Consider the following 21468-nt stretch of genomic DNA (forward strand, 5'->3'; position numbering starts at 1 on the left):
TGCTCCTGCGCAGGCCCGCTTCAGGCCCCGCCCTCCAGGCCCCGCCCCGCCCCTGCCTAGGCCCTGCCCTCAGGCCCCTCCTCCTAGGCTCCGCGCTGCCTGCTCCTGCGCAGGCCCGCCTCAGGTTCTGCTCTTCGGGCCCCGCCCCGCCCTCTGCCCAGGCCCCGCCCTCCAGGCTCAGCCCCACCTCTCTCCCCGCCCTCTGCCCAGGCCCCGCCCTCCAGGCCCCGCCTCCTAGGCCCGCGCTCTCTGCCTGCTCCTGCGCAGGCCCGCCTCAGGCCCCGCCCTCCAGGCCTCACCCCGCCCCTGCCCAGGCCCCGCCCCGGGCCCCGCCCTCCCCGCCTGCGGCTGCGCAGGCCCCTCTGCAAGCCGGGCCAGTCATGGTGAACCTGGGCCTGTCCCGAGTGGACGACGCTGTGGCTGCCAAGCACCCGGTGAGAAGGCCGGGCTGGGACGTGGGCCCCAGACCTCAGAGGTGCCCCGAGCGGGGCGGGGGACCGGCAAGGGCCGCGGGGCGCAGGGCGAGGGATGCTCGCTGTGGGGCTCCGGGCGTCCCGGGCGGCCTGGGGGCGGCGCGCTGTGCCCCGGCCCCGGTCTCCGCGCAGCTGGGCTGTGCCCAGAGGAGGGCCAGGAGGGGCGGCGAGGGAGGAGAGGTGGAGCGGAGCCTTCCTCCCTCGCCCCCTGCAGGGACTCGGGGAGTATGCCGCGTGCCAGTCGAGAGCCTTCGTGAAGGGCGTCTGCACCTTCGTCACAGGTAGGCTGCGTCCAGGTGACCCGGGCGTGGGGAGAACTCACCTCCTGTCTCACCCCGACTCCCCAGCAGGTGGCGCTAAATCACCTGCCCCTGGGTGCTGGGGCCTGGCAGGTGCCTCTCAGGCAGCGCCAGGTGGGCCTGGCCAGTCCCGCGTACAGGCTGACTGATGGGGACCTCGGCTCCTGGCAGGCACCGGTGCGACCCTCGGCCTGCAGATGTTCTTCCAGAGGAGGTGTCCCTACCCTTTCCAGTGGAGCCTGCTGGTGGCCGTGGGTGGGTACTCAGGGTCTGCGCCCCAGGGTTGGTGCCCGGGCTCGTCGGTGCAGGTGGGCTTACACTAGGGGTGGGGGCTGTGGTGCTGGCACCGCCTCTGGTGAGGAGCCCTGTCCAAGCCCACCCAGCTCCTCTGCCGGGAGCCTGCACCAGTTCCCCCCAGCCCGCTGCCCTGCCGCTTCCTCATCTTCAGTCTCAGGCTCTGTGGCCAGCTACTGGGTGACAAGGGTGGAGTCGCAGAAATGCAGCGACCTCTGGCTCTTCCTGGAGACAGGGAAGCTCCCCAAAGACATGAGCACAGGTGAGACCGCCTGGGGGGCAGCGTGAAGTGGAAACCGAGGCTCTGCTGCCCAGAGTTTCAGTTGGGCCAACCCGGGGCCCCAAGTGGTAGGCTGGACAGGGCCCCTCTGCTCAGCCTGTGCATCTTGGACGGCTGACCCTGCGGGCAGATACCGCGCACCCTTGGAGGGCTCCTTTCTCAGGAGGAGACCAGGAGGGGTGAAGTGCCCCTGAGAGGGAGGGGAGGAGTGTGGGCGGCACAGCAGCCACATGGGCCCCACGGGGAGTCGCTGGACTGAGAGACCCCTCGTGGAGCACCACACCAATTGATCCCAGGCCTGGCCTCCACTGCCTGCCGACCTCCTTACGGGACTCAGGTTTTGCCATGATAAAATGGGTGCTCCGAGCAGCAGCGGACGTGGTTCTAGCTGTCTCCCCTTGCCTCCTACAGATCAACGCACCTAGGAGAGCTCCAGCCGTGCATGGGGGACTTGGGCAGGGGGCATCCTGGAACACAGCCCTCAGTGTCCCCCAACCCCAGGCTGGCCCTCCCCACACCCCGGGGTGCCCCAGCCATGTCCTCTGCACATGTGCATGGCCAGGCCGGACAAACCTGTGTGCACTGCCTCTGCCCCAGCGTGGGACCTGCCCCGGAGGGGGGATCAGGAGGGCTCTCGCCGGGTGGTATAACAGCGCAGCTTCAGGGCAGCAGGAACCAGGGTGGGCACCGTGAGCACACGCGTGTCTGGGGCCCGGGTGGAAGGACTTGCCCTGTCTGGTGCTTTAGCGTCCCCATCCTGGCCCGGTACCCTCACAAGTCCAGGGTGACAGCTGGTGATGGGGTCGGGGGGCTAATAAATGACTTGTCCCTTCTCCCACCTGAGCTCTAAACTGAGAAGCACAAGGGGTGAGAAGGGAGATGAAATGTCACCTTCAGGGCCACACAGCCACATGTGAAGGTGACATACCGACTTCACACCAAGGGAGTTCCTAACGCTGTGCCCAGGATTAGACACTCCTCCCGGCCCTGTAGGCCGTGTGAGACCGCCAAGGCCTGTGGCCAGGGGTGGGAGGTGGGGACAGGGGTCTGAGTCTGTCCCACTTGCGCAGGAGCAGAGCAGAAGGGGTGGGGGCAGGGCCGGCTGCCGGACGTTCCAAGCCTACCGATCAGGTGGAGCCGCCCCCGGGCGCTCCCCACCAGGCGGGCAGTTGGGGCGCTGTCCACCGAGGCACGCTCCTGAGCAGGCGCGCCACCCTCGGCACCCGGCCTGGCAAGAGGCGGAGAGGCTCGAAGCCTTGGTGAGTCAGTCATGGGACGCTGGCCTCCTGGGGACAGGGAAGGCCACACAGGGCCGTGCACTCCAGCCCCGCTTAGCCTCGCCTGGGCCTGACTGGTTGCTCGAAAGAATGTTACGGAGTACCTGGTGCGCCCTCCAAGTAGGCAGGAGGGCAAAGTGACAGAAAGCCCAAGAACGGGGCTTAAGCAAGTTAGAGCTTTTATTTTTTCGTTCATGTAAAAGTCCCAGTGGGTTGGCCAGGCTTGGCAAGGAGCTGGACCCCCACCCTTGTCCCTTGAGTCTGTCCCTGCTGTGATGACCTCGCTTCCCAGATCGCCTCCCGTGCCCACCTCGGGTCTCACGGCTGCACCAGCCTCTGCCGTTGCGTCTTCATCCCATTTAGCAGGAAGGAGGGGGGAGGAGGGCGCTCACCTGCCACTCCTGCTCACACACTTTGCCAGAACCAAGTCATGATCCATCGAGTGCCAGGATGCCCAGGAAGGCGACTGCCCCACTGAGACTTGGGCTTCTTGATCTGGGAAAGAAGGGAAGGCCCAAACTGGGGGACAGCGGGTGGGCTCTGCCAGCAGGGCCACCAAGCTGGGCCCCTTAGAACCAGGGGAAGTGATCGGACCACACCCTTGGCAGGTTCTGCCAGCCCCTGAGGGCAAGGCCTGGGATGGCAGGGAGGGCAGGGGTGAACGTGGAGTTTTAGACTGGACTGGCTCTCTGAAAGTTGACCGTGACCAGAAACATAGGGGATCTGTGCGAGAGGTCACAGAGGAAGATGGGCCCATAGCAGCACAGGGGTGAGGGCTGATTGTGCCCCCCAATTCCTGTGTTGAAGCCCTAGCCCCCAGGACCTCAGCACGTCACTGTGTTTGGAGATAGGGTCTTTACCGTGTAATTGAGGTAAAATGAGTTCATGAGCGTAGGCCCTAATCCAACATGACAGGTGGCCTTCTAAGAAGTGGAGATTAGGACCCAGACATGCACAGAGGGACAGCCATCTGCAGACCAAGGTGGAGGCCTCGGGAGGAACCAGCCCTGCCCACACCTTGATCTCCGACTTCCAGCCTCCAGAACTGTGGGAAAATAAATGTCTGTTGTTTAAGCCTCCAATCTGTGGTGCTTTGTCATGGTGGCCCTAGCAAACCCATACAGCAAGGCTGGGGGGAAAGTAGCCCAACTCGTGTGTACCCCACGGAGTCCCAGGCTGTTGGGTGCTCCGGGCACACCACTCACTCGAAGGGAAGGTGCGGGGTGGTCGAGACCAACGGGGACCTCACCCCTCCTGGAGTGAATGGCACCTGAACCAAGACCCAGGAGTTCCCAGAGGGAAGTGGGGGCAGAGGAGGGTGGGCTCCAGGCAGCGCAGCAAAGGTCAGGAAGGGACGTGGGAAGAGTTGAGGCAGTGAGGGATTCGGCTTGGGGTCTGGTGAGCCAGGTCACCCAGGGCATGGAATTTGAACTTGGGGAAGTGGTGGGGAGCAGAGATCTGTAAAGCAGTAGCAGTGGTAGGAGGCACGATCCAGCTTTGTGCAGGGCAGCCTGGGGGCATGGGAGGGGGGCTGGGAAGGCACAGGTGTGGCATGGGGTGCTGTGCCAACCCATCACACATCACCTCCCCAAGCAAAGAGGCACCTCAGCCCCAACACAGCTCCTGAGCCACCAGCAGCCTCCACAAGACTCGTTCGTTTAAATTAGGATGAGAGTGGGGCAGGGAGGGCCTGCAATTCCAGGGTTACCTGGGCATCGAGAACCCTGGCCCCGTCACAATGGGCTGGGATTCTGGGGACAACCTGGATTTCAATTCTGTTGAGCAGGCCAAGGCTGAGGAGCGTGGGAGGTGCCCAGGGCCCCTGGGGGACCATGAGGGCCACCATAAAGAGACACAGTGAGGCAGACGTGGAGGAGCAGACACAGGAGCTGAAGACCATCACTCGACTCCAGGGTGGGCCAACACGGGAGTGACCAGCCACCCTGGCCCACTTGTGGTTGGGGTTCTGGGTGAAGAACTTTCAGTTTTAACACCAGGACGTGGAGGGGCAAGTGGACACTCTATTGCCCACTCCCAACGAGGCTGGGGGGAGGGATCAAAGGGACCTCCCAAGGGGGGGTGTTTCAAGGAGATTTGTCAGCATAAAAGCAAATGGGCCCCAAATCCAGAAGGGACAGGAAGGGACCCGCCTTCTTCTGTGGGCAGCAGATCTGGAAGGACCACAGGACACCAACACCTCGCCCCCGTCCTTGGCTTCGCCCTCGCCACTGCCAGCACCCTGTCCACTGAGAGCCTCTCAGATAACCACGGCTGCGCGGTGGAGCCGTGTCCCCCGGGGCCAGGATGGGAGGAGAGAGCCCTGATGCGAGTCCCTCCCTGGGGGATTCTGGGCCGGGCCCTAGCCCACATCCTGGCCACCCCGTCCTCTCCGCCCGCCCGCAGAGCAATGTCGGGCGCTCCAGATCCAGGGGGCGAGAGAGAAGTCAGCCCAAAACAAGGCTACGCTGGCCCTCCTGCGCAGCAACCTCCGCCGCGGGGCCCAGGACTGGGCTTTGGCCAAGAAGGTGCACGAGCCCCACCCCTCTCAGCTGCCTGGGGATGAGGGGGCCCCTCCCAATCATTCTGGAGCCGGAGGCATCCGGTAAGGGGCTCCAGTCACCCCAGCAGCCTGGCCGCAGGTTCCCCGCCACGCGCCCCGTGAGGCGTGGCATCTCTGGGTCCACGTCCTGCAGCAGGGCGCCTCTGGGTCTCTGGCCAGCTAGGGAGTCCCAGGCCCTCTTCACCTACCCCACCACGTCTGAGCTGGGATGCCAGGAGGGCCCGCGGCAGGGGTACGGGGCCCTGCGGAGGACGCCTGCGGGGCGGCGGCTGCGGGGTCGCTCAGGGGCGCCCCGGCTCACCCGCCGCCCTCCGCAGTGCGACCAGTGGACCGTGTCCAGGGCGTGCGGGAAGGACGCGCCCCTGAGGCTGGCGCACTGCCGCAGCACGGTGGAGGTAACGGGGCAGGGGCGGCCCTCGGAACGCCACCCCCGCCCCGCCAGCGCGCCCCGCTAAGCCCGCGAGGGCAGAGCAAGCGCCCACCCCCGACCCTGCGTCCCTGCGGGGTGGCCACGGACGCGTCCCTCCCCTTCCCGCTCCTGGCGCGCTGAGGCGCCCTCCCGCACCCACGCGCGGACCGTGCCCGCCCGAGCAGGTGGCGCGGGAGAGGCTGCGCAAGTACGTCTTCGACCGCGTGAACGTGCACAACGTGCTGATCCACCTGGTGCGGCGGCGCGGGCAGAAGCTGGAGAACATGCAGCTGGAGCTGGCCGGCTTGCGCGGCCAGCCCGACGCCAGCAAGGAGGAGCAGCGGCTGCTGCAGGTGGCCAGGCGTCGGAGCCAGGGCCCGGGGAGGGCGGGGCCTCTGGAGGGCGGGGCCCGGGATGGGCGGGGTCTCTGGAGGGGAGGGGAGGGCCGCGGGGAGGGCGGGGCTAGATGGAGGGCGTGGTTTCTTGGGGCGGGGGCTCTGGCGGGCGGGAGGGCGGAGCCGGCGGGCGGCGCGAGGCAAGCACGAGCCCCTCGGAGAAAGTCCAGCCCGACGTCCCCCGGGGCGGGCCCCTGGGCCCCGGGTGGCCGGTCTCCGCGCGCTCCCGACGTGCCTGCGGTCCGCCGCCAGGTCATCCGCCAGCTGGAGAACAACATCGAAAAGACAGTGGTCAAGATCACCACGAGCCAGCACGTGCAGCTGCTGTACGTGAACCTGCTGAACTACCTGAAGCAAGTGAGTCCCCAGCGCCCCGCGGCCAAGAGGGGCGGGGCCAGGGCTGGCACCCCCAGGCCGGCAGGACGACCGAGTCCTGCTTCGAGTACCAGCTAAGTAGGACACTCCTTTACAAACTTGATCTTTTGCGAGTCCAGAAAAGCACATCGTGGGCGCGTCAGAACCCCTTGGGCTTTCTTGTGCGTTTTAAATGTTTGTATTTTTTCATTGCCTGGGCCTCTGAGAAGCGGGCACAGAAGGTCCCCTAATATATTACAAGGCAGGCGCCTCCTGCACGTTGAAGGGTCTGCCCCCCACCCGAGCCAGCCCCTTGCTCCCTGCGGAGCACAGTCCCACCGCCGTGCCCCTCAGCCTCGCATGAAGCGGAGCACAGGCCAGTGGACAGTAGATGAGGAGGAGAAGACAGGAGGGGTGGGGCACGGTGCTGAGAAGAGCAGCAGGGATGGGGCAGGGAGAGAGAGGGCCGCAGGAGCAGAGAGCCTGGGATGGGGTAGGGGAATCCCCCAGACACCCTCACCCTAGGACTGGGCAAAGGGGAGCCTGGAGGGTGGTGTGTGGCACAGTGACATGGTAGAAGTGCAGTGTGGTGGGGGCGATGGATGGGTGGGGCACTGCAGCTGTTTCCTGCTGGGGTCCTGCCCCTCCAATCCTGCCCACGACCCCAGGCCATCCTACTGCCTGTCCCTCTTGCCTCAGCCCCTGGTCCCGGGGAGGCTCACCCGGAGGCCTTACCCACCTTTCCTTCCCGGCCTACCCCTCCAACACCCTCCTACACCTGGGTGCTATGTCCTCTGGTAGCACCTAATTCTTACTTTTTTAAATTTATTTTTTATTAATTTTTTAGAGATAGGGTCTCACTCTGTCACCCAGGCTGGAGTGCAGTGGTGTCAATCATACCTCGCTGCAGCTTTGAGCCCCTGGGCTCAAGTAATCTTCCTGCCTCAGCTTCCCCAGTAGCTGGGACTACAGGCCACACCACCACCCCTGGCTAATTTTTTTTATTTTTGTAGAGACAGGGTCTAGCTATGTTGCTCAGATTGGTTTCAAACTCCTGGCCTCATTCAAGCAATCCTCTTGCCTCGCAGCCTCCCAAAATGCTGGGATTCCAGGTGTGAGCCACTGCGCCCAGCCTCCTCTTCTTTTTATTTTTTATTTTTTTGAGACAGAGTCTCACTATGTTGCCCAGGCTAGAGTGCCGTGGCGTCATCCTAGCTCACAGCAACCTCAAACTCCTGGGCTCAAGCAATCCTACTGCCTCAACCTCAAAAGTACCTAGGACAACAGGCATGCACCACCATGCCCGGCTAATTTTTTCTATATATTTTTAGTTGTCCGATTAATGTCTTTCTATTTTTAGTAGAGACAGGGTCTCGCTCTTGCTCAGGCTGGTTTCGAACTCTTGAGCTCAAACAATCCACCCACCTCGGCCTCCCAAAGAGCTAGGATTACAGGCGTGAGCCACCGCGCCCGGCCTCCTCTTCTTTTTAGAATATACACATAAAAAAAAAAATTCCCATGATCATCCATGTTTTTTAAAAAGTGACAAACAAAAATTCTACATTTATAATCATTAAAAACAAAATACTAATAGCAAAGCTATCTTGGACATTTATGCAGCAGGTCTGCGCTAAATACATAATTTTACATTCTCAATTGATCCTGACAGCAAGCAATCTTCTGAAAGAGCCATTATCACCTTTTACAAATGGGGACACTCAGAGAGGTTAAGTAACTTTCCAAAGGTCACACAGCTATCCAGTCTGAAGCAGCCTTTGCCTGAGCCCTGACTCTCTGACCCTCGGCTTCACTTTAGACCAAAGCTGTTCCCAAGCAGAGGGTCTCCCTGGGTTGCAGTCAGACTTTCCTGGGCAGAACATCTCACTACCTTCTTCACAGTGTCTCTGGGCTGCGGGAGAGTCCACCAGGCCATGCTGTCTGCCCCTCCTGAAACACCTCCTTTCACCTGCTCTGTGCCTGGCTGGGGCCTGGGGCCATAGAGCAGAAGCCAGCATGGAGGGGAAGCACTGGAGCTGCCTGTGGCCCCTGTGCCCACCTGCCCTTGCCCTCACAGGTGCTGGTGGGATACCCCACAGAGCTGGACAAGCTGCAGAATCTCGTGGCCGACTACTGCTCTGAGCTGTCGGATATGACGGTCATGTCCCATGACGCCATGATGATCACAGATGAGGTCAAGGTGAGCTGGGGTCCCGGGGTTGAGGGCCTCCAGGGCTGGCTCCCCCAGACCCATCTGGCCCCCGGTCCCTCAGATCCCCAGGCCCACAATGCCTACAACCCCTGGAGGGACCCAGCAGCCAGCCCCCCAGCCTCTGCTCACCCACAGGACAGAGGGGGTCCCACTGGGCACAGAAGCCATGAGATAGGCGGGAGGGAGTCAGCCTGGCCCCTCCCATTCACCCAGTCTGTGCAAGGCCCCCACAGGGCCCTGGGGATGCAGCCCCTTCCCCTGGAGCAGGCAGCACGAGGAGGCAGCTGCTTGTCCGATAGTCCGTGAGAAAATGTTGCGCAGCCACCGGGCCAGCATGGCAGCAAGGTGTGGGGTGCCGTGGGCGCCCTTCCTGGGGTGCTGGCCTGCTTAGGGAGCTCTGGGATGGCTTTCCAAGGAGGCAGGGCTTAAGCTGGGCTGTGAAGGAATGAAGGAGCAGGGGCAGGGGTGGCCAGAACTTGGGAGGAGGAGAGACAACAAAGGCAGAGGCGTGGGGCTGGGAGGGGCATGACGTGCAGGTGATGTGGCTGGGGGCAGAGAAAGTCCCAGAGGTTCTGTCCCCGTGACTCAGTGGAGACAGCAGGGTCAGTGGGGCCGAACTCCTCACCTGGAGCCCTGGGAGGAGATGGAAGGGACAGGACCAGATTTGTGCTTCAAAAAGGGTGCGCTCTGGCTGCAGGGGCTGGACAGTGCCAGGGCAGAAATGCTGGTCACTTGGGCAGGCCAGAGGTGGAGTGGGGGTGGCCAGAAGTACACGGAGCCGAGAAGCCTCTAAGAGGTAACCCCAGTGAGCTGTGACGACAGGAATCGTGAGGGAAGCAGTGCCCAGGACGTGGAGGCAGGGGCAGATGGATGGTGGCTTTAGCTACCAAAGCAGGATGCACTGGGAGAGGCCAGGTTTCGGGGGACAAAGAATTAGTGTTTAGGGCTGGAGAGGGAACACTGGGCACGTGTGAGCCATGGGTCCCAGAGGACGCTGGGAAGCCGGCAGCACCGTTGCTTTGGGAAGAAGGCATGGCCCACAGCCTCGGGCGCTGTTCCAAAGTCTAGTAAGATGAGGGTTGACGACCGCCCGCTGGCTGTAGTTCCATGGGGGGCCTTGGTGAGACAGCCCCGCCTTGTCCCCAGAGGAACATGAGGCAAGGGGAGGCGTCCTTCATCGAGGAGCGCAGGGCGCGGGAGAATCGGCTCAACCAGCAGAAGAAGCTGATCGACAAGATCCGCACCAAGGAGACCAGTGAAAAGTACCGCCGGGTGAGCCCCAGGCCCTGCCCGGCCCCTCCACCACCCCTGCTGAGTGGACGCTCCACTCCCTGCAGAGGACACGGTTCACCCTCCTCCTCCTCCTCCCTCTCCCATCAGGGCCAGATGGACTTGCACTTCCCTTCCAACATGATGAGTACGGAAACCCTGAGAGGCAAGTGCTCGGCTCCCTGCCTGCCCCCAGCCAGGGTTTCGAGAGGCCAGCACTGGCTCGGGCCACCCAATCAGGCCACTGCGAGGCAGGTGTACTGTGCAGTCACTGAGGTGAGGGACACAGATGAGCCCCTGCCTGTCCCCAGCGACCCCTGCAAGGCTGACAGCCTGTGGGTGATTGCGGCTGCAGTGACGCTGTGCTCATACTCCAGGACCCCATCACTCGGGGACTTCTCAGAGGGGATGAGTCCCCTGGACCCCAAGCTGCCTCTGAGGAGCATCGCTAAGCCCCACAGTGCCACGCCCTCCTCATCCTCCTCTGCACTGGGGCTGCCTGGGGAATCCCCACCAGGGAGGGGGCAGATAAAGGTGCAGGCTCCCAGCTGGAGGGCATCGGCTGCTTGGGTGGCCTTCTAGACGCTGGGCGTCTGATGGCCTCGCAGAGCCCCTGGTCGTCCCTGCATGCTGACAGCCCCTTCCTCTCTGCCAGTGAGGAAAAAAGAAACCTCTGTGGCTGACATTGAATACCAGACGGGTGTGACTGCTTTGGTGGACAAAGTCAAGACTGCTGTGCAGTGCTCCCACCTCTGGGTAACATTCCTTGCGCTCCCAGGGCATGGCAGGAGCGGGCTGGGCTGGGCTGGGGTCTGCAGGGTCCCTGGAATGGACACAGAAAGCTGTAGCTCTCTCGGACTCCGGACCTGCAGGGCCAGCCCTGCTGCTCTTAGGCCTGGAAGGAGACTTGGGACCCGCAGAGCAGGTTCGGGGCAGAGGACACTCTCGGGACTAAGCTGCGTACCCCAGCCTCGCTCCAGGTGCAGCAGGGCACCTGCCAGAATTTGATGATCCAGATGCCGAGGACATGGCCTCTGTTTCCAACCCCCAGCCTCTTCCCAATCTGACAGTCACAGCAAGCAGCTGCCTCCACCTCCCCCCTTTCATTTTAATTCCGTCTGGGTTTATTATTAGGCCCTGACACAAGCTTGTTCACTGTCAGACAAGTGACTCAAAGTGACACAACATCCCTCAGCAGTGATCTCCATGTCTTCCATGGGGTTATCCATGCTCTCTCCCACACAAAGTGCTTCACCCCTGCCGGGCACACCTGTATTCCCAGCTACTCTGGTGGCTGAGGCAGGAGGATCACTTGAGCCCAGGAGTTTGAGGTTGCAGTGAGCTATGATGATGCCACTGGGCTCTAGCCTAGGTGACAGAGATTCTGTCTCTAAAATTAAAAAAAGCACATCACCCCCTGGCTGACCCCCCACAAGCCCGGGGTGCCGGCAGCAGTTCACATTATCACCGAGCCCTGAGTGCAGAGAATCTGTTCTGGCCACTGGGAGGGGCCCAGAGGAAGCCAGTTCCGTGGAGCCCCCACCTCGCCGCCCTCACCTGCCTCTCTCTCCTGGACTGGCCAGGACATCGCCAGCCGGTTCCTGGCCCAGAAGAACACAGAGGAGGACCTGGAGCTGCAGATGAAGGACTGTGAGGAGAGGCGGAGGCAGCTGGAGGCCCTGGCCAAGAAGCTGCAGCTGGAGGAGGCGGTGCTCAAGTTCCACCAGATGCCTGGCTCCATCAGGTGCCTGGGGGCTTCCAGGGCTGCTGGGCCACCCCCAGGGTCTCACAAACAGCCCCTATGGGCTGGGGCTGGGCTGGGAGCGTGCTCACCCCTGCAGATGAGCAGGGGACCCACGGCCAACATCTGAGCCCCTGCCCCTGACCCGAGGACAGCACCCAGCTCAGGACCCGCCTCCTGAGGGGCCGCTCATTGCTGTGCTCCCATTGACCCCACAGCTTTAAGTCCCTTGAGAAGAAGATGAAGGACATGCTGAAAGAGGAAGAGGAGAGGCTCCAGATGGCCCACGCCAACCTGACCAAGAGCCAGAAACTACTGCTGACCATCCAGATGGGCATCGACAACCTCTACATCCGGCTGGTCGGGGTGGTCCTGCCTTCTGGCCAGGTATGGGGTGGGGGAGCTGCCTGCACGCAGGTCCCCGGTGGGGCCAGAGGGGAGATGAGACCCTCCTCCCGGCCTGCAGAGAGAAGTGGTGCTCCCCGACACCCTCGATTTGTACAGCAAGCTGGCGTACTGCGAGGGGAGGCTCACGTGGCTGGCCGACCGAGTGCAGGCCATGTCCAGAACGGAGGAGGTAGGCTGGGCCCCGGAGTCGCCCCCACGGCCTGTCCCCTCAGGGTGGGCCGCAGCTGAACGGGGCTCTGCCGCGCAGGTCAACACGAAGGTGAGGGACGCCCTCGAGTCCTCCACGCTGAAGGAGAAGCGCAACACCAGGATCAGCTTTGAGGACTTGGAGGAAGGTATGATCGGTACAGGCCCAGGCGCTCAGCCCCAGGGGCGCGGCGGTGGCGAGGTGGTGCCGGCTCCCCTCCGTCCAGGGCGCCCTGGAGGGCAGTGGGGGCTGCGGGGCGTGTTCTGCCCGCGGAACTTTCATGAAGGAGGGGCTTAGTGATGTCGGGGGCCTGAGGCAATGGCAAGAACCCACTTAGGGTTACCGAGGAGGGGCCCGCCCTGCCTGGCAGGGACGCGCGCTGGGGACGGCGCGAGGGGACAGCGGGGGCGGCGGGCCGGCGCGAGGGGCACGCCGCGGCCACCCGGGACCCCGCCCGCCCGCCCGCAGAGACCTTCCAGTTCGCCGACGTGGACCACAGCTACGTGCCCTCGCGCGCCGAGATCAAGAGCCAGGCCCAGCGGCTGATCGAGGGGAAGCTCAAGGTGACCAAGAAGAAGAAGAAGTAGCCCCGCCCGCCCCGCTTTGTTACACAAATAAACATTTTTCCAGGACTGCCGGGCTCGCAGGGCGGCGGGAGCTCGGAGGAAACGGCTCGGGTCGCCGGACGCCGGCGGGAGCGGGGTGGTAGCTGGAGCCGGCGGGGCAGGCGCGGGGCCTGGATCTGCGCATGCGCGCCCCCGCCGTGGCCCTCGCGCCGCCCGGTAGCCGCGCGCCCCGCGCAGCCGGCACCAAGATGGCGGCGCGGACCGGCGGAGAGCGGCTGCGCCAGGGGCCGCGGGGCCCGGAGCGGAGTTGCAGCGGCTGAAGTACCCGAGCTGCTGCTGGAGGCCGCGCCCCGCCACCGGGACCCCGGCCTGTGGCCGCGCCGGCTCCGGCCGCGGGGAGGCCCGGGCCGCCGGGACATGGTGCGAGCCACGCCGCGCCGCCGCTGAGCTCGCCGGCCGCGCCGGGGCTCGGACGTCTGACCAGGAAGATGTTTTCCGCCCTCAAGAAACTGGTGGGGTCGGAGCAGGCCCCCGGCCGGGACAAGAACATCCCCGCGGGGCTGCAGTCCATGAACCAGGCGCTGCAGAGGCGCTTCGCCAAGGGGGTGCAGTACAACAGTGAGTGCGGGCGGCCGCCCTCTGCGCCCGCGGGTCCCGGCGCGTTTGGCAGGGCGCCCGGCGCCCGAGAAAAGTGGGACGTGTCCTCGGGGAGGGGCGCGGCGCGTGCCGGGGGCCCTGGCTGGCCTTGGGGGCGGACGGCGTGCGGGGCGGGCGCGGGGCCGGTGCGCCGGGGCCAGGTCCGTAGGGACGGGAGGTGCTGCGGACGGGCCGGGCCCTGGCCGATCCGAGGGCGGGTTCCTCCGAACGTGGTCGGTTCTGAGGAGCGCTTGCCTGGGGCAGTCCGTTCGCGCGGCCTCGTACGGTAAACTCGGTCCGAGCAGTTGCGGTGCGTCATGCGGTGCCCCGCGGCCCCGGCGAGCAGGCCCAGGAGGAATTGTTACATAACCGAGGGAAGAGCCTTTCGGTCTGTGGCGGGCTCGAGGGCTGTCTGGCGACGGCGGGTGGGGGGCCTCTGGCGGGGAGCGAGGCGCCCACCTGCACGAGGAGCGCTGAGATCCAGCGGCTCTGGCGGTTTGCGCCTTGGGGTTTCTCTTTGTTGACTTCTGCCGAGTTCGAGAGAGAATATCACTTACGCCACGTATTCTCGCCTTTTTTTTTTTTTAAAGAAGAGTTTGTAAGAGGCGTATTTAGAAAAGCTCCAGAAGGCACAGCCTCTTGTGATTGTAGGAGATATGCTTTTCCCTGCAGGAAGGAGTTATTTACAGACACGGGAGCGCCCAGAACGGCTCCGTTCCCTTGTTATAAGTTATGTAAATTGTCCTCTTGACCTCTTTTGAGTTTTTCCATTTTGAGGGTTCTTTCTCGGCAATATTTAAAGGCTTTTATGTTGTTCCCTGCTTACCCTCGCCCCCACCCCGAGACAGAGTCTCACTCTTGTCACCCGGGCTAGAGTGCAGTGGCGTCATCATAGCTCACAGCAACCTCAAACTCCTGGGCCCAAGCGATCCTCCTGCCTCTGCCTCCCCAGTAGCTGGGACTACAGGCACGTGCCACCATCCTGGCTAATTTTTCCATTCTTTTTGTAGAGAGGGGGGGTCTTGCTCTTGCTCAGACTGGTCTGGAACTCCTGGCCTCGCTCAAGCAATCCTCCTGCGTCAGCCTCCTGAAGTGCTAGGATTACAGGCTTGAGCCACGGCACAGGACCATGCTTTGAACTCATGTACCTTTCAGCTGTCTGCATGTATTGCTACCAGATTTTAGACATACACATACCCCTTTGGTCACTTTAAGGGGAGTCTTACAGGCTCCGTATTTTGATGATAATGTGAGATATTAGGAACTATTGATTAGGAAAACTTTTGTGCAGGTTTTAAAGTGAGCTTGATTTTAGATACGTCATACTTGAAATTTTGTATGTATTTCTCTCACATTTGCAGAAGAGAACATTAAGTCAAAATACTCATTCACTCAAGTCTTTAGAATCTGCATTTGGATCCCTTACTTAATTTGATTGCTTGCAGTACTATTTTAAACTTAATCCTAGTCCCTTGGAAATTAGGCCAGAAACTGGAAACTGTTCTGCTTCTGAAAAGGCTCCCTAGTCACCCACTCTTGGGTGTGACCAAAAAGGCGTCCCTCCAGAGAAGGAAACCCAGTCTCCAGTAGTTAGAGACCAGGGTTATTATCTCCTAGACCTAAGTGAAAGGGGTTGAGATTGAGAGAAAGTTGGATCAATTCTTAAATTACATTTGAGAGGGATATTGTCTCTTTAGTTGAATAGTATGTGTTAGGTCTGGAGCAGAGAGAGAGAGAGACATGAAGCCTCATGTGCAGCAAAATGCTGTTTGTTTTGGGCAGATGGGCGGAGGCCAAAGAGCATCCACACTGAGGGAGGGGAAAGCCTTGGGTTTTACAGAGGGTTTCCTAGTGGGGAGTGAGTACCTGGGCCAGAACAGCCACTGCAGTAAAAAATTTTTTTTCAAACAACCAATTTCTGGGACCCCTGGGTCAGTCTCATCCTGTAGAGATAAGGGAGGTGGGTAGTGCCGTCCCTATCAGGGGGGAAAGGAATGCCGGGCATCTGCAGCCGTCTGTTAGATTTTACAACCTCCAGCGACTCTCCAGACCCCTGCGGCTATTTCACAAACCTCCGTTTTCACATTCCCTCTCCCATACGTACTTTTCCAGTTTCCACCTGGAACAAACCTAACTAATATGCACTTAGGAAACTTTGTGAGTTTCTGTGTTTGTAGAATAGAAAGTTTCCAGTATTTGTTTTTCCAGATATCTTACTTAGGGGAACAAACCAGGAATATGATAATTACAGATTCAGGGTTTTTATAGATAACCATTGCTGTTAATTATTGATGTTTTCCCAGTGTCTGAGTTATCTCTTATAGAAAGTTACCCTCTTGGGCCAGATAAGTTGTTTTCTTTTAGATTTGCTAGGACGATAAGAAGTGACTCATGCCACATGTGCATAATGCATAGAGTCCCAGGACACCCATCAAATTTTGAATCAAAACTTGAATGAGACATTGGACCATATTCCCAATTTGGAAGTCATTTGCATATCAACTCAAAGAAAAAATGTTACTGCGTTGGTCTCTTTCTACTGGGATTGGACAGTGTATTAGCTGTGTTTGGCGGACAAGTTTCAATATGGGGCAGCCTCCAGAATGAGGAAACCGTTATTATGGAACTCTTACGACATTGGGACAGCCAGAATCCTTGCCAAGTAGGTCTCAGAGAATTTAAGAATGGGAAACACCTCCTCACTAAGAAACTTTTTGGAAGATTGATTTCAGGGTAAAACAGCTTTTCCTTTAGGAAATAAATAGCTTTGTTTAGCAAATCATTTGACCGGACAATTTGCAAATTCCTAAACCTTTGCTGGCAGTGATATGCCATATATTTTTTAGAGGTTTTTCTGGTCTAGCATTCATTCCTTTAGCAAATATTTATTAAGTGTCCATCAGTGGGGAAAAAACAGGCAAAAATCTCTGCCTTTGTGAAGCTTATGTTCTGGTGTGAGGTAGAAGACGGGACAGCAAGCACTAAGCATAATAAAGACGTAAATTTATTAATCTGTTCCAGGATTAAGTGCTACGAAAGCAAATAGATAGTGCCAGGTAAACTGGTAGGACGTCCCCCCAGGTAGGGATGGGCCTGCAACTTCACTCAGAGGATCAGAGAGGAAGGTGAGCTCCCTCTGGGCAGAGGGAGTCCTGCAGTGAAGACCTTCGGGTGAGGTGCCCTGGTGGAAAGGGCTGGGTGGGAGGGCAGTGAAGCCTCCAGGCCATGGCATGGGCTTCGGCTTTTGCTCTGATGGGATGGGGAACTTGGAAGGGCTCGGAGTAGGAGAGCAGCAGGACTTGACCGGCACTGCCTGCTGGACGGGGCAGCTAGCTCGTGTCTTGCAGGGTGCTGGCAGGGGGGATGCTGGCAGAGTGAGGGGGCACAGTCGGGATTTAAACGTTGTGCATCTGACATATTAATAAATGATATGCTCTTTGGTACGAAAATACAAGAAAATAATTCCATATCTTGCAGGAAACATATGGGAATGTGAGTGAATTAAAATTGGATCAGGGTAAGAGAAGTTCAGGGTCCTCTAGTAGAGCCGTGTGTTTTCTACATTGTGTCTTCCAAAAGAAAAAGCTTAGAACAGTGGCACTTAACAGCCTGCTCAGTGAAACAGCTGGTTTACTACATGCTTCTTGAGTAAAGAGCTAGTTTTGTCCCTTCTTGGGTGGATCCTAGAGGTTTTCCAGGGGAATCACTCACTGAGCTTAGTCCAGCCAACATCTAAGGCTTTGAGATTGATATGACTTTTTTTAACTCAAAAGCAGAGGCTAATTTCTTTTTTAAAATGATGAAACCAGATTATTTTACTTACTTTGTTTCTGATAATAGCTTATTTTATTTTAAAATATTTTATTTCTTCTAATCAAGTTTTTTTTTTTTTTTTTTTTTTTGAGACAGAGTCTCACTCTGTTGCCCGAGCTAGAGTGCCGTGTCGTCAGCCTAGCTCACAGCAACCTCAAACTCCTGGGCTCAAGCGATCCTTCTGCCTCAGCCTCCCAAGTAGCTGGGACTACAGGCATGCGCCACCATGCCCGGCTAATTTTTTCTATATATTTTTTTAGTTGTCCAGCTGATTTCTTTCTATTTTTAGTAGAGATGGGGTTTCACTCTTGCTCAGGCTGGTCTCGAACTCCTGACCTTGAGCGATCCACCCACCCCGGCCTCCCAGAGTGCTGGGATTACAGACGTGAGCCACCGTGCCCGGCCCAGGCCCCATAACTTTTAAAAAGAGTAAATTTCAGTTGAAGGGAGAGAAAATAAGACTTTTCATCCCCCAAATCTGAAAGAAAATAGAAAACAAATGCATGTTAAAATTGATAAAGATGTAAAAGAAAGAAGCAGCCTTAAGACCTGTATATCAAGACTATGCCCATAAATATGTATAATTATTATATGGCAGTTAAAAATTAAAAATTAACCCAAAAACTATGAACCGACAAGTCGTGTTTGAAAAAGAGCCAAAGAGAATGAAAATGTCTAGACATGAAAAATATGGTCATTAAAATTTAAACAGTCAACAGACAAGTGAAGCAGTGTAGTAACTCACTGAGGAGAGAGTTAGTGTCTGGAAGAGACTTAAGGCCCGAGATTAAGCCAATTCCAGCACGTCTGGTACAGCTTTCGAAGGAAGGGTAGCAAGAATGGCAGAGAGGCCGTATTTGAAGAAGTGAAGACCGAGGATTTTCCAGAATTCATGAAACGCATGAAACTCCAAGAAGTCCAAGTCCAGAGTTAAAAACAAAATTCACCGCTAGACACATCATTGGAAATTTTCAGAACATCAAAAAGAAAAAAAATCTTAGATGCAACCAAAGCAAAAAGACTGCCTTCAAAGAAACAAGCAGTAAACTGATGACAGAGCCTACGGCAGCATCAGTGGCTGCGGGAAAACCGTCACCAGCCTGGAAATCTGTCTCATTAAGCAGTTATGCAAGAGCCAGTGTGATTAAACTTAATTTTTGTCTAGGGTTGACAGTTTCCCGTGCAAAGATTCTTGCAGAAATAAATACTTTAGACAGGTAGAAACTGAGTTCAAAAGATAGGAATAGGATTCAAAAAGCAAAAGTAGGCAAAGAAACTGGTAAGTATCTGGTGAAATCTAAGTAAGCGTTGGTTATATTAATCACTGGTGATCAGTAGAGAGGGAATATAAAGGAAGAAACTCGAATGCTGGGAATAAAACACAGCTCGGGGCAGAGCTGAGGCATTCGGAGCTCTGACGTCACGTAGAGGAAGGTAAATGTGTTCACCTTGGGCTCCACCGCAGCAAACGTGAATGTGAAATGTGAGGGTCACCGTGCAAAGACTAAAGGTAGATCGCATCACCGGACAGGTGCCCATGGGGGGAAAAGAGATAGATTACAAATCTTCCAAATAAATACCAAGCAAAAAGAATAGTTTTAAATGAAACCCTTGTTCAACTGAATAGAAGGCAGAAAAGGTTGGGGTCGGGTAGGGAAGAAACTAAAAATGATAAAATGAAGTGGTATAAATAATTCCACTTGTGTCAGCAATCACAGTAAATGTAAACAAAACTCACCAGTTCAAAGAAAGAGTGTGAGATTTGATTTTTTTTCTTTAATTTGGTTATTTGGTGTATAAGATACATATCACATACTGACATAGAAAGGTTGAAAGTAAGGAGTTGGCAACAAGACACAAGTAAACATTGACATAAGAAAGCTGCTCCAGCTGTAGTCATAGCTGCTGTAGCTATGGTAACTCACCCAAAGCACGCTTTAAGATAAAAAAGAATGGGTAGGAACAAGAAGGGTTACTGCAGACTCATAAAAGAAACAAACGGTCTGTACCTAATCCTTCTCAAAGCAGGAAACAGTCATAAAAATTGACCATCTCAGCAAACACCCAAGAATATATATCAGAAAGACCACAGTCTGTGACTACAATGAGTAAAATTGGATTTTTTTCTCTTCCTTTTTTAAGAAACCTTGTTTTGTTACCCAGGCTGGAGTGCAGTGGCTTGTCATGGGGGTGATCATAGCTCACTGCAACCTCGAACTCCTGGCCTCAAGTGATCCTCCTGCCTCAGCCTCCCAGGTAGCTGGGACTACAGGTACACCTCCACACTTGCCTGATTTTTTTTTTCTTTTTTTGGTAAAAACAGGGTCTCACTATGGTGCCCAGCCTGGTGTTGAACTCTTGGCCTCAAGCAGTCCTCCTGCTTTGGCCTCCCAAAGTGCTGGGATTATAGGCGTGAGCCACTGCCCCCAAGGAAAAGGAAATTCTTTTACCTGCCAAAGGGTATCTACCAAAACCCATATGGAATAATGACACATAAGCATTCCTTTTAAAACCTGGACCAAAACAAGGACTCCCCGCTTCTACCGAGTTTTTCATTGGTATACTGAAGTCAGGCACAAGATAAGGAAAATAAATGTATGTGGGGACAGGAGAGGTTATCCCTTTTTCAGGGGTAAAATTAACATAAAATCAGAAATACAAGTTTTCTCATGTGTAAGAAACTAGACTAAAACACTAGACTAAAAATAGCTTTTATACAGCACCCAGTTTGGTTTTGGCAGGATAAAGTTGATAACCTGGACAGCCCCGCCCCTGAAAACAACGAAAAAGGTTTAAATAAAACATTTAGAAAAACATTAATACATCATATAGCTGGTGAGTTTGGACGCAGGGCACCCAGCTGTACCGTCACCTATTGTCAGAAATGAGGTGGGAGTCGGTGCCGGGAGGGAATCGGAGCTGGCGCTGCCTCTTCCCCACACCCCGATGGCTGTGCTTCTGTTCCGACGGCCGTGGGTGGGAGGCAGAGGGGCACTCCAGAAGGGGCACCTGCTGTGAGAGCCTGGAATCAAACTCGGTGCTGAACGTAGGGCCCTGTCTGCTGGTATCTGTGAGCACAAGTTGGCCTCCAACTGGGTTTGCCCTCAAAGTCATCTGCGTGGTCCCAAAAATCTCAAATGGAAAATTAAGGTGTTCCCTTGTTGGTAATATTCCAGGCAACTGGCAGCCACATCATAGATACTTTCTGATGAATTCAACTTCCACCCATGCGTCAGGGAGGTCCCACGGATAAAGTTCCAGGAAACAGGAGCTGCCAGGAAAAGATGAGGAAGTGCCGGGGGCAGAACACAGAGCGGCAGCCAGCAGACACAGCGAGTATCAGACTCTGGCCTGTGCAAGACTTCGGAGACTGGAAAAGAACTCCCTCCCAGAGCTAAGGAAAGGAACTACAACTGTGAAATAAGAATATGATTCTTATTTTTTTTTTTTTTTTTTTGATACAGTCTCACTTGCTCTGTCACCCCAGCTAGAGTGCAGTGGCATCATCATAGCTCACTGCCTCACTGCAACCTTCAGTTCCTGGGCTCAAGCGATCCTCCTGTCTCGGCCTCCCAAGTAGCTGGGACTACAGGCATGTGTCACCACGCCTGGCTACTTTTGCTATTTTTAGTAGAGACGGGGTCTCGCTCTTGCTCAGGCTAGTCTCAATCTCCTGACCTCAAGCGATCCTCCTTCCTCGACCTCCTGAGTAGCTGGGACTACAGGTGCCACCACCAAGCCTGGCTAATTTTACTATTTTTAGTAGAGACAGGGTCTCACTCTTGCTCGGGCTGGTCTCAGGCTCCTAAGCTCAAGTGATCCTCCCACCTCGGCCTCCCAGAGTGCTCAGATTATAACAATATGATTCTATAAAGAGTAATATTCAGGAATAAAAAGAGTTCTTAAAGATAAAGGAAATAAGGTAAAAAAACAAAAAACGAAAAAAAATTAAGGAAATGAAAGCAAAAACAAATTCAAAAAAGAGTTTGGAAGATAAAATTAAAGGAAAATCTCAGTGCAAAATGACAGGTGGTAAATGATAGGAAAAAAATTAAATTTGAGGGTCAGTGGAGCGGTCCAATCTCCAGATAATAGAAGTCACAAAAGGAGGCCTGGCGCCGTGGCTCAGGCCTGTAACCCAAGCACTCTGGGAGGCGGAGGTGGGAGGATCACTTGAGCCAAGGAGTTTAAAACCAGCCTGGGCAACATAGCGAGACCATGTTTCCACAAAAAATTTAAAAATTAGCTGGGCATGGTGGTGTGTGCCTGTAGTCCCAGCTTCTTGGCAGCCTGAGCTG

General features: G+C 56.8%; 3 protein-coding genes across 3 annotated transcripts in view; all 3 read left to right on the forward strand.

The window, feature by feature from the left end:
* The first annotated feature begins 344 nt into the window (after positions 1-344).
* On the forward strand, positions 345-3660 carry TMEM141 (transmembrane protein 141). The gene is made up of 5 exons (XM_012654749.1): positions 345-434; positions 688-754; positions 944-1027; positions 1221-1328; positions 1758-3660. Exons 1-5 carry the CDS (start codon positions 381-383, stop codon positions 1769-1771), a joined length of 327 nt encoding a protein of 108 aa, XP_012510203.1. The 5' UTR covers positions 345-380; the 3' UTR covers positions 1772-3660.
* Positions 3661-4429: 769 nt separating this feature from the next.
* On the forward strand, positions 4430-12787 carry CCDC183 (coiled-coil domain containing 183). Its single transcript, XM_012654797.1, has 14 exons — positions 4430-4537; positions 5027-5148; positions 5501-5578; positions 5778-5945; positions 6240-6344; positions 8416-8538; positions 9697-9822; positions 9931-9985; positions 10475-10575; positions 11403-11563; positions 11779-11947; positions 12027-12137; positions 12216-12312; positions 12624-12787. Exons 1-14 carry the CDS (start codon positions 4456-4458, stop codon positions 12740-12742), a joined length of 1617 nt encoding a protein of 538 aa, XP_012510251.1. The 5' UTR covers positions 4430-4455; the 3' UTR covers positions 12743-12787.
* A 154-nt stretch (positions 12788-12941) lies between these two features.
* RABL6 (RAB, member RAS oncogene family-like 6) overlaps positions 12942-21468 on the forward strand; it is a 31304-nt gene continuing 22777 nt past the window's right edge. The window contains exon 1 of the mRNA XM_012654800.1: positions 12942-13339. Within this exon, the coding sequence (XP_012510254.1) occupies positions 13210-13339 (130 nt within the window). The 5' untranslated portion in view covers positions 12942-13209. The remainder of the gene's footprint in view (positions 13340-21468) is intronic.

The sequence above is a fragment of the Propithecus coquereli genome, unplaced genomic scaffold (assembly GCF_000956105.1).
Source record: "Propithecus coquereli isolate 6110/MARCELLA unplaced genomic scaffold, Pcoq_1.0 Scaffold449, whole genome shotgun sequence".
NCBI classification, from domain to species: Eukaryota; Metazoa; Chordata; class Mammalia; order Primates; family Indriidae; genus Propithecus; species Propithecus coquereli.

Coding starts and splice junctions, on each gene's coding strand:
- TMEM141 (XM_012654749.1), top strand. CDS start 381: ATGGTGAACCTGGGCCTGTCCCGAGTGGACGACGCTGTGGCTGCCAAG. Junction 755..943: donor CGTCTGCACCTTCGTCACAG/GTAGGCTGCGTC, acceptor GGCTCCTGGCAG/GCACCGGTGCGACCCTCGGC. Junction 1,028..1,220: donor GAGCCTGCTGGTGGCCGTGG/GTGGGTACTCAG, acceptor CCTCATCTTCAG/TCTCAGGCTCTGTGGCCAGC.
- CCDC183 (XM_012654797.1), top strand. CDS start 4,456: ATGAGGGCCACCATAAAGAGACACAGTGAGGCAGACGTGGAGGAGCAG. Junction 4,538..5,026: donor GACCATCACTCGACTCCAGG/GTGGGCCAACAC, acceptor GCCCGCCCGCAG/AGCAATGTCGGGCGCTCCAG. Junction 11,564..11,778: donor CAGATGCCTGGCTCCATCAG/GTGCCTGGGGGC, acceptor TTGACCCCACAG/CTTTAAGTCCCTTGAGAAGA.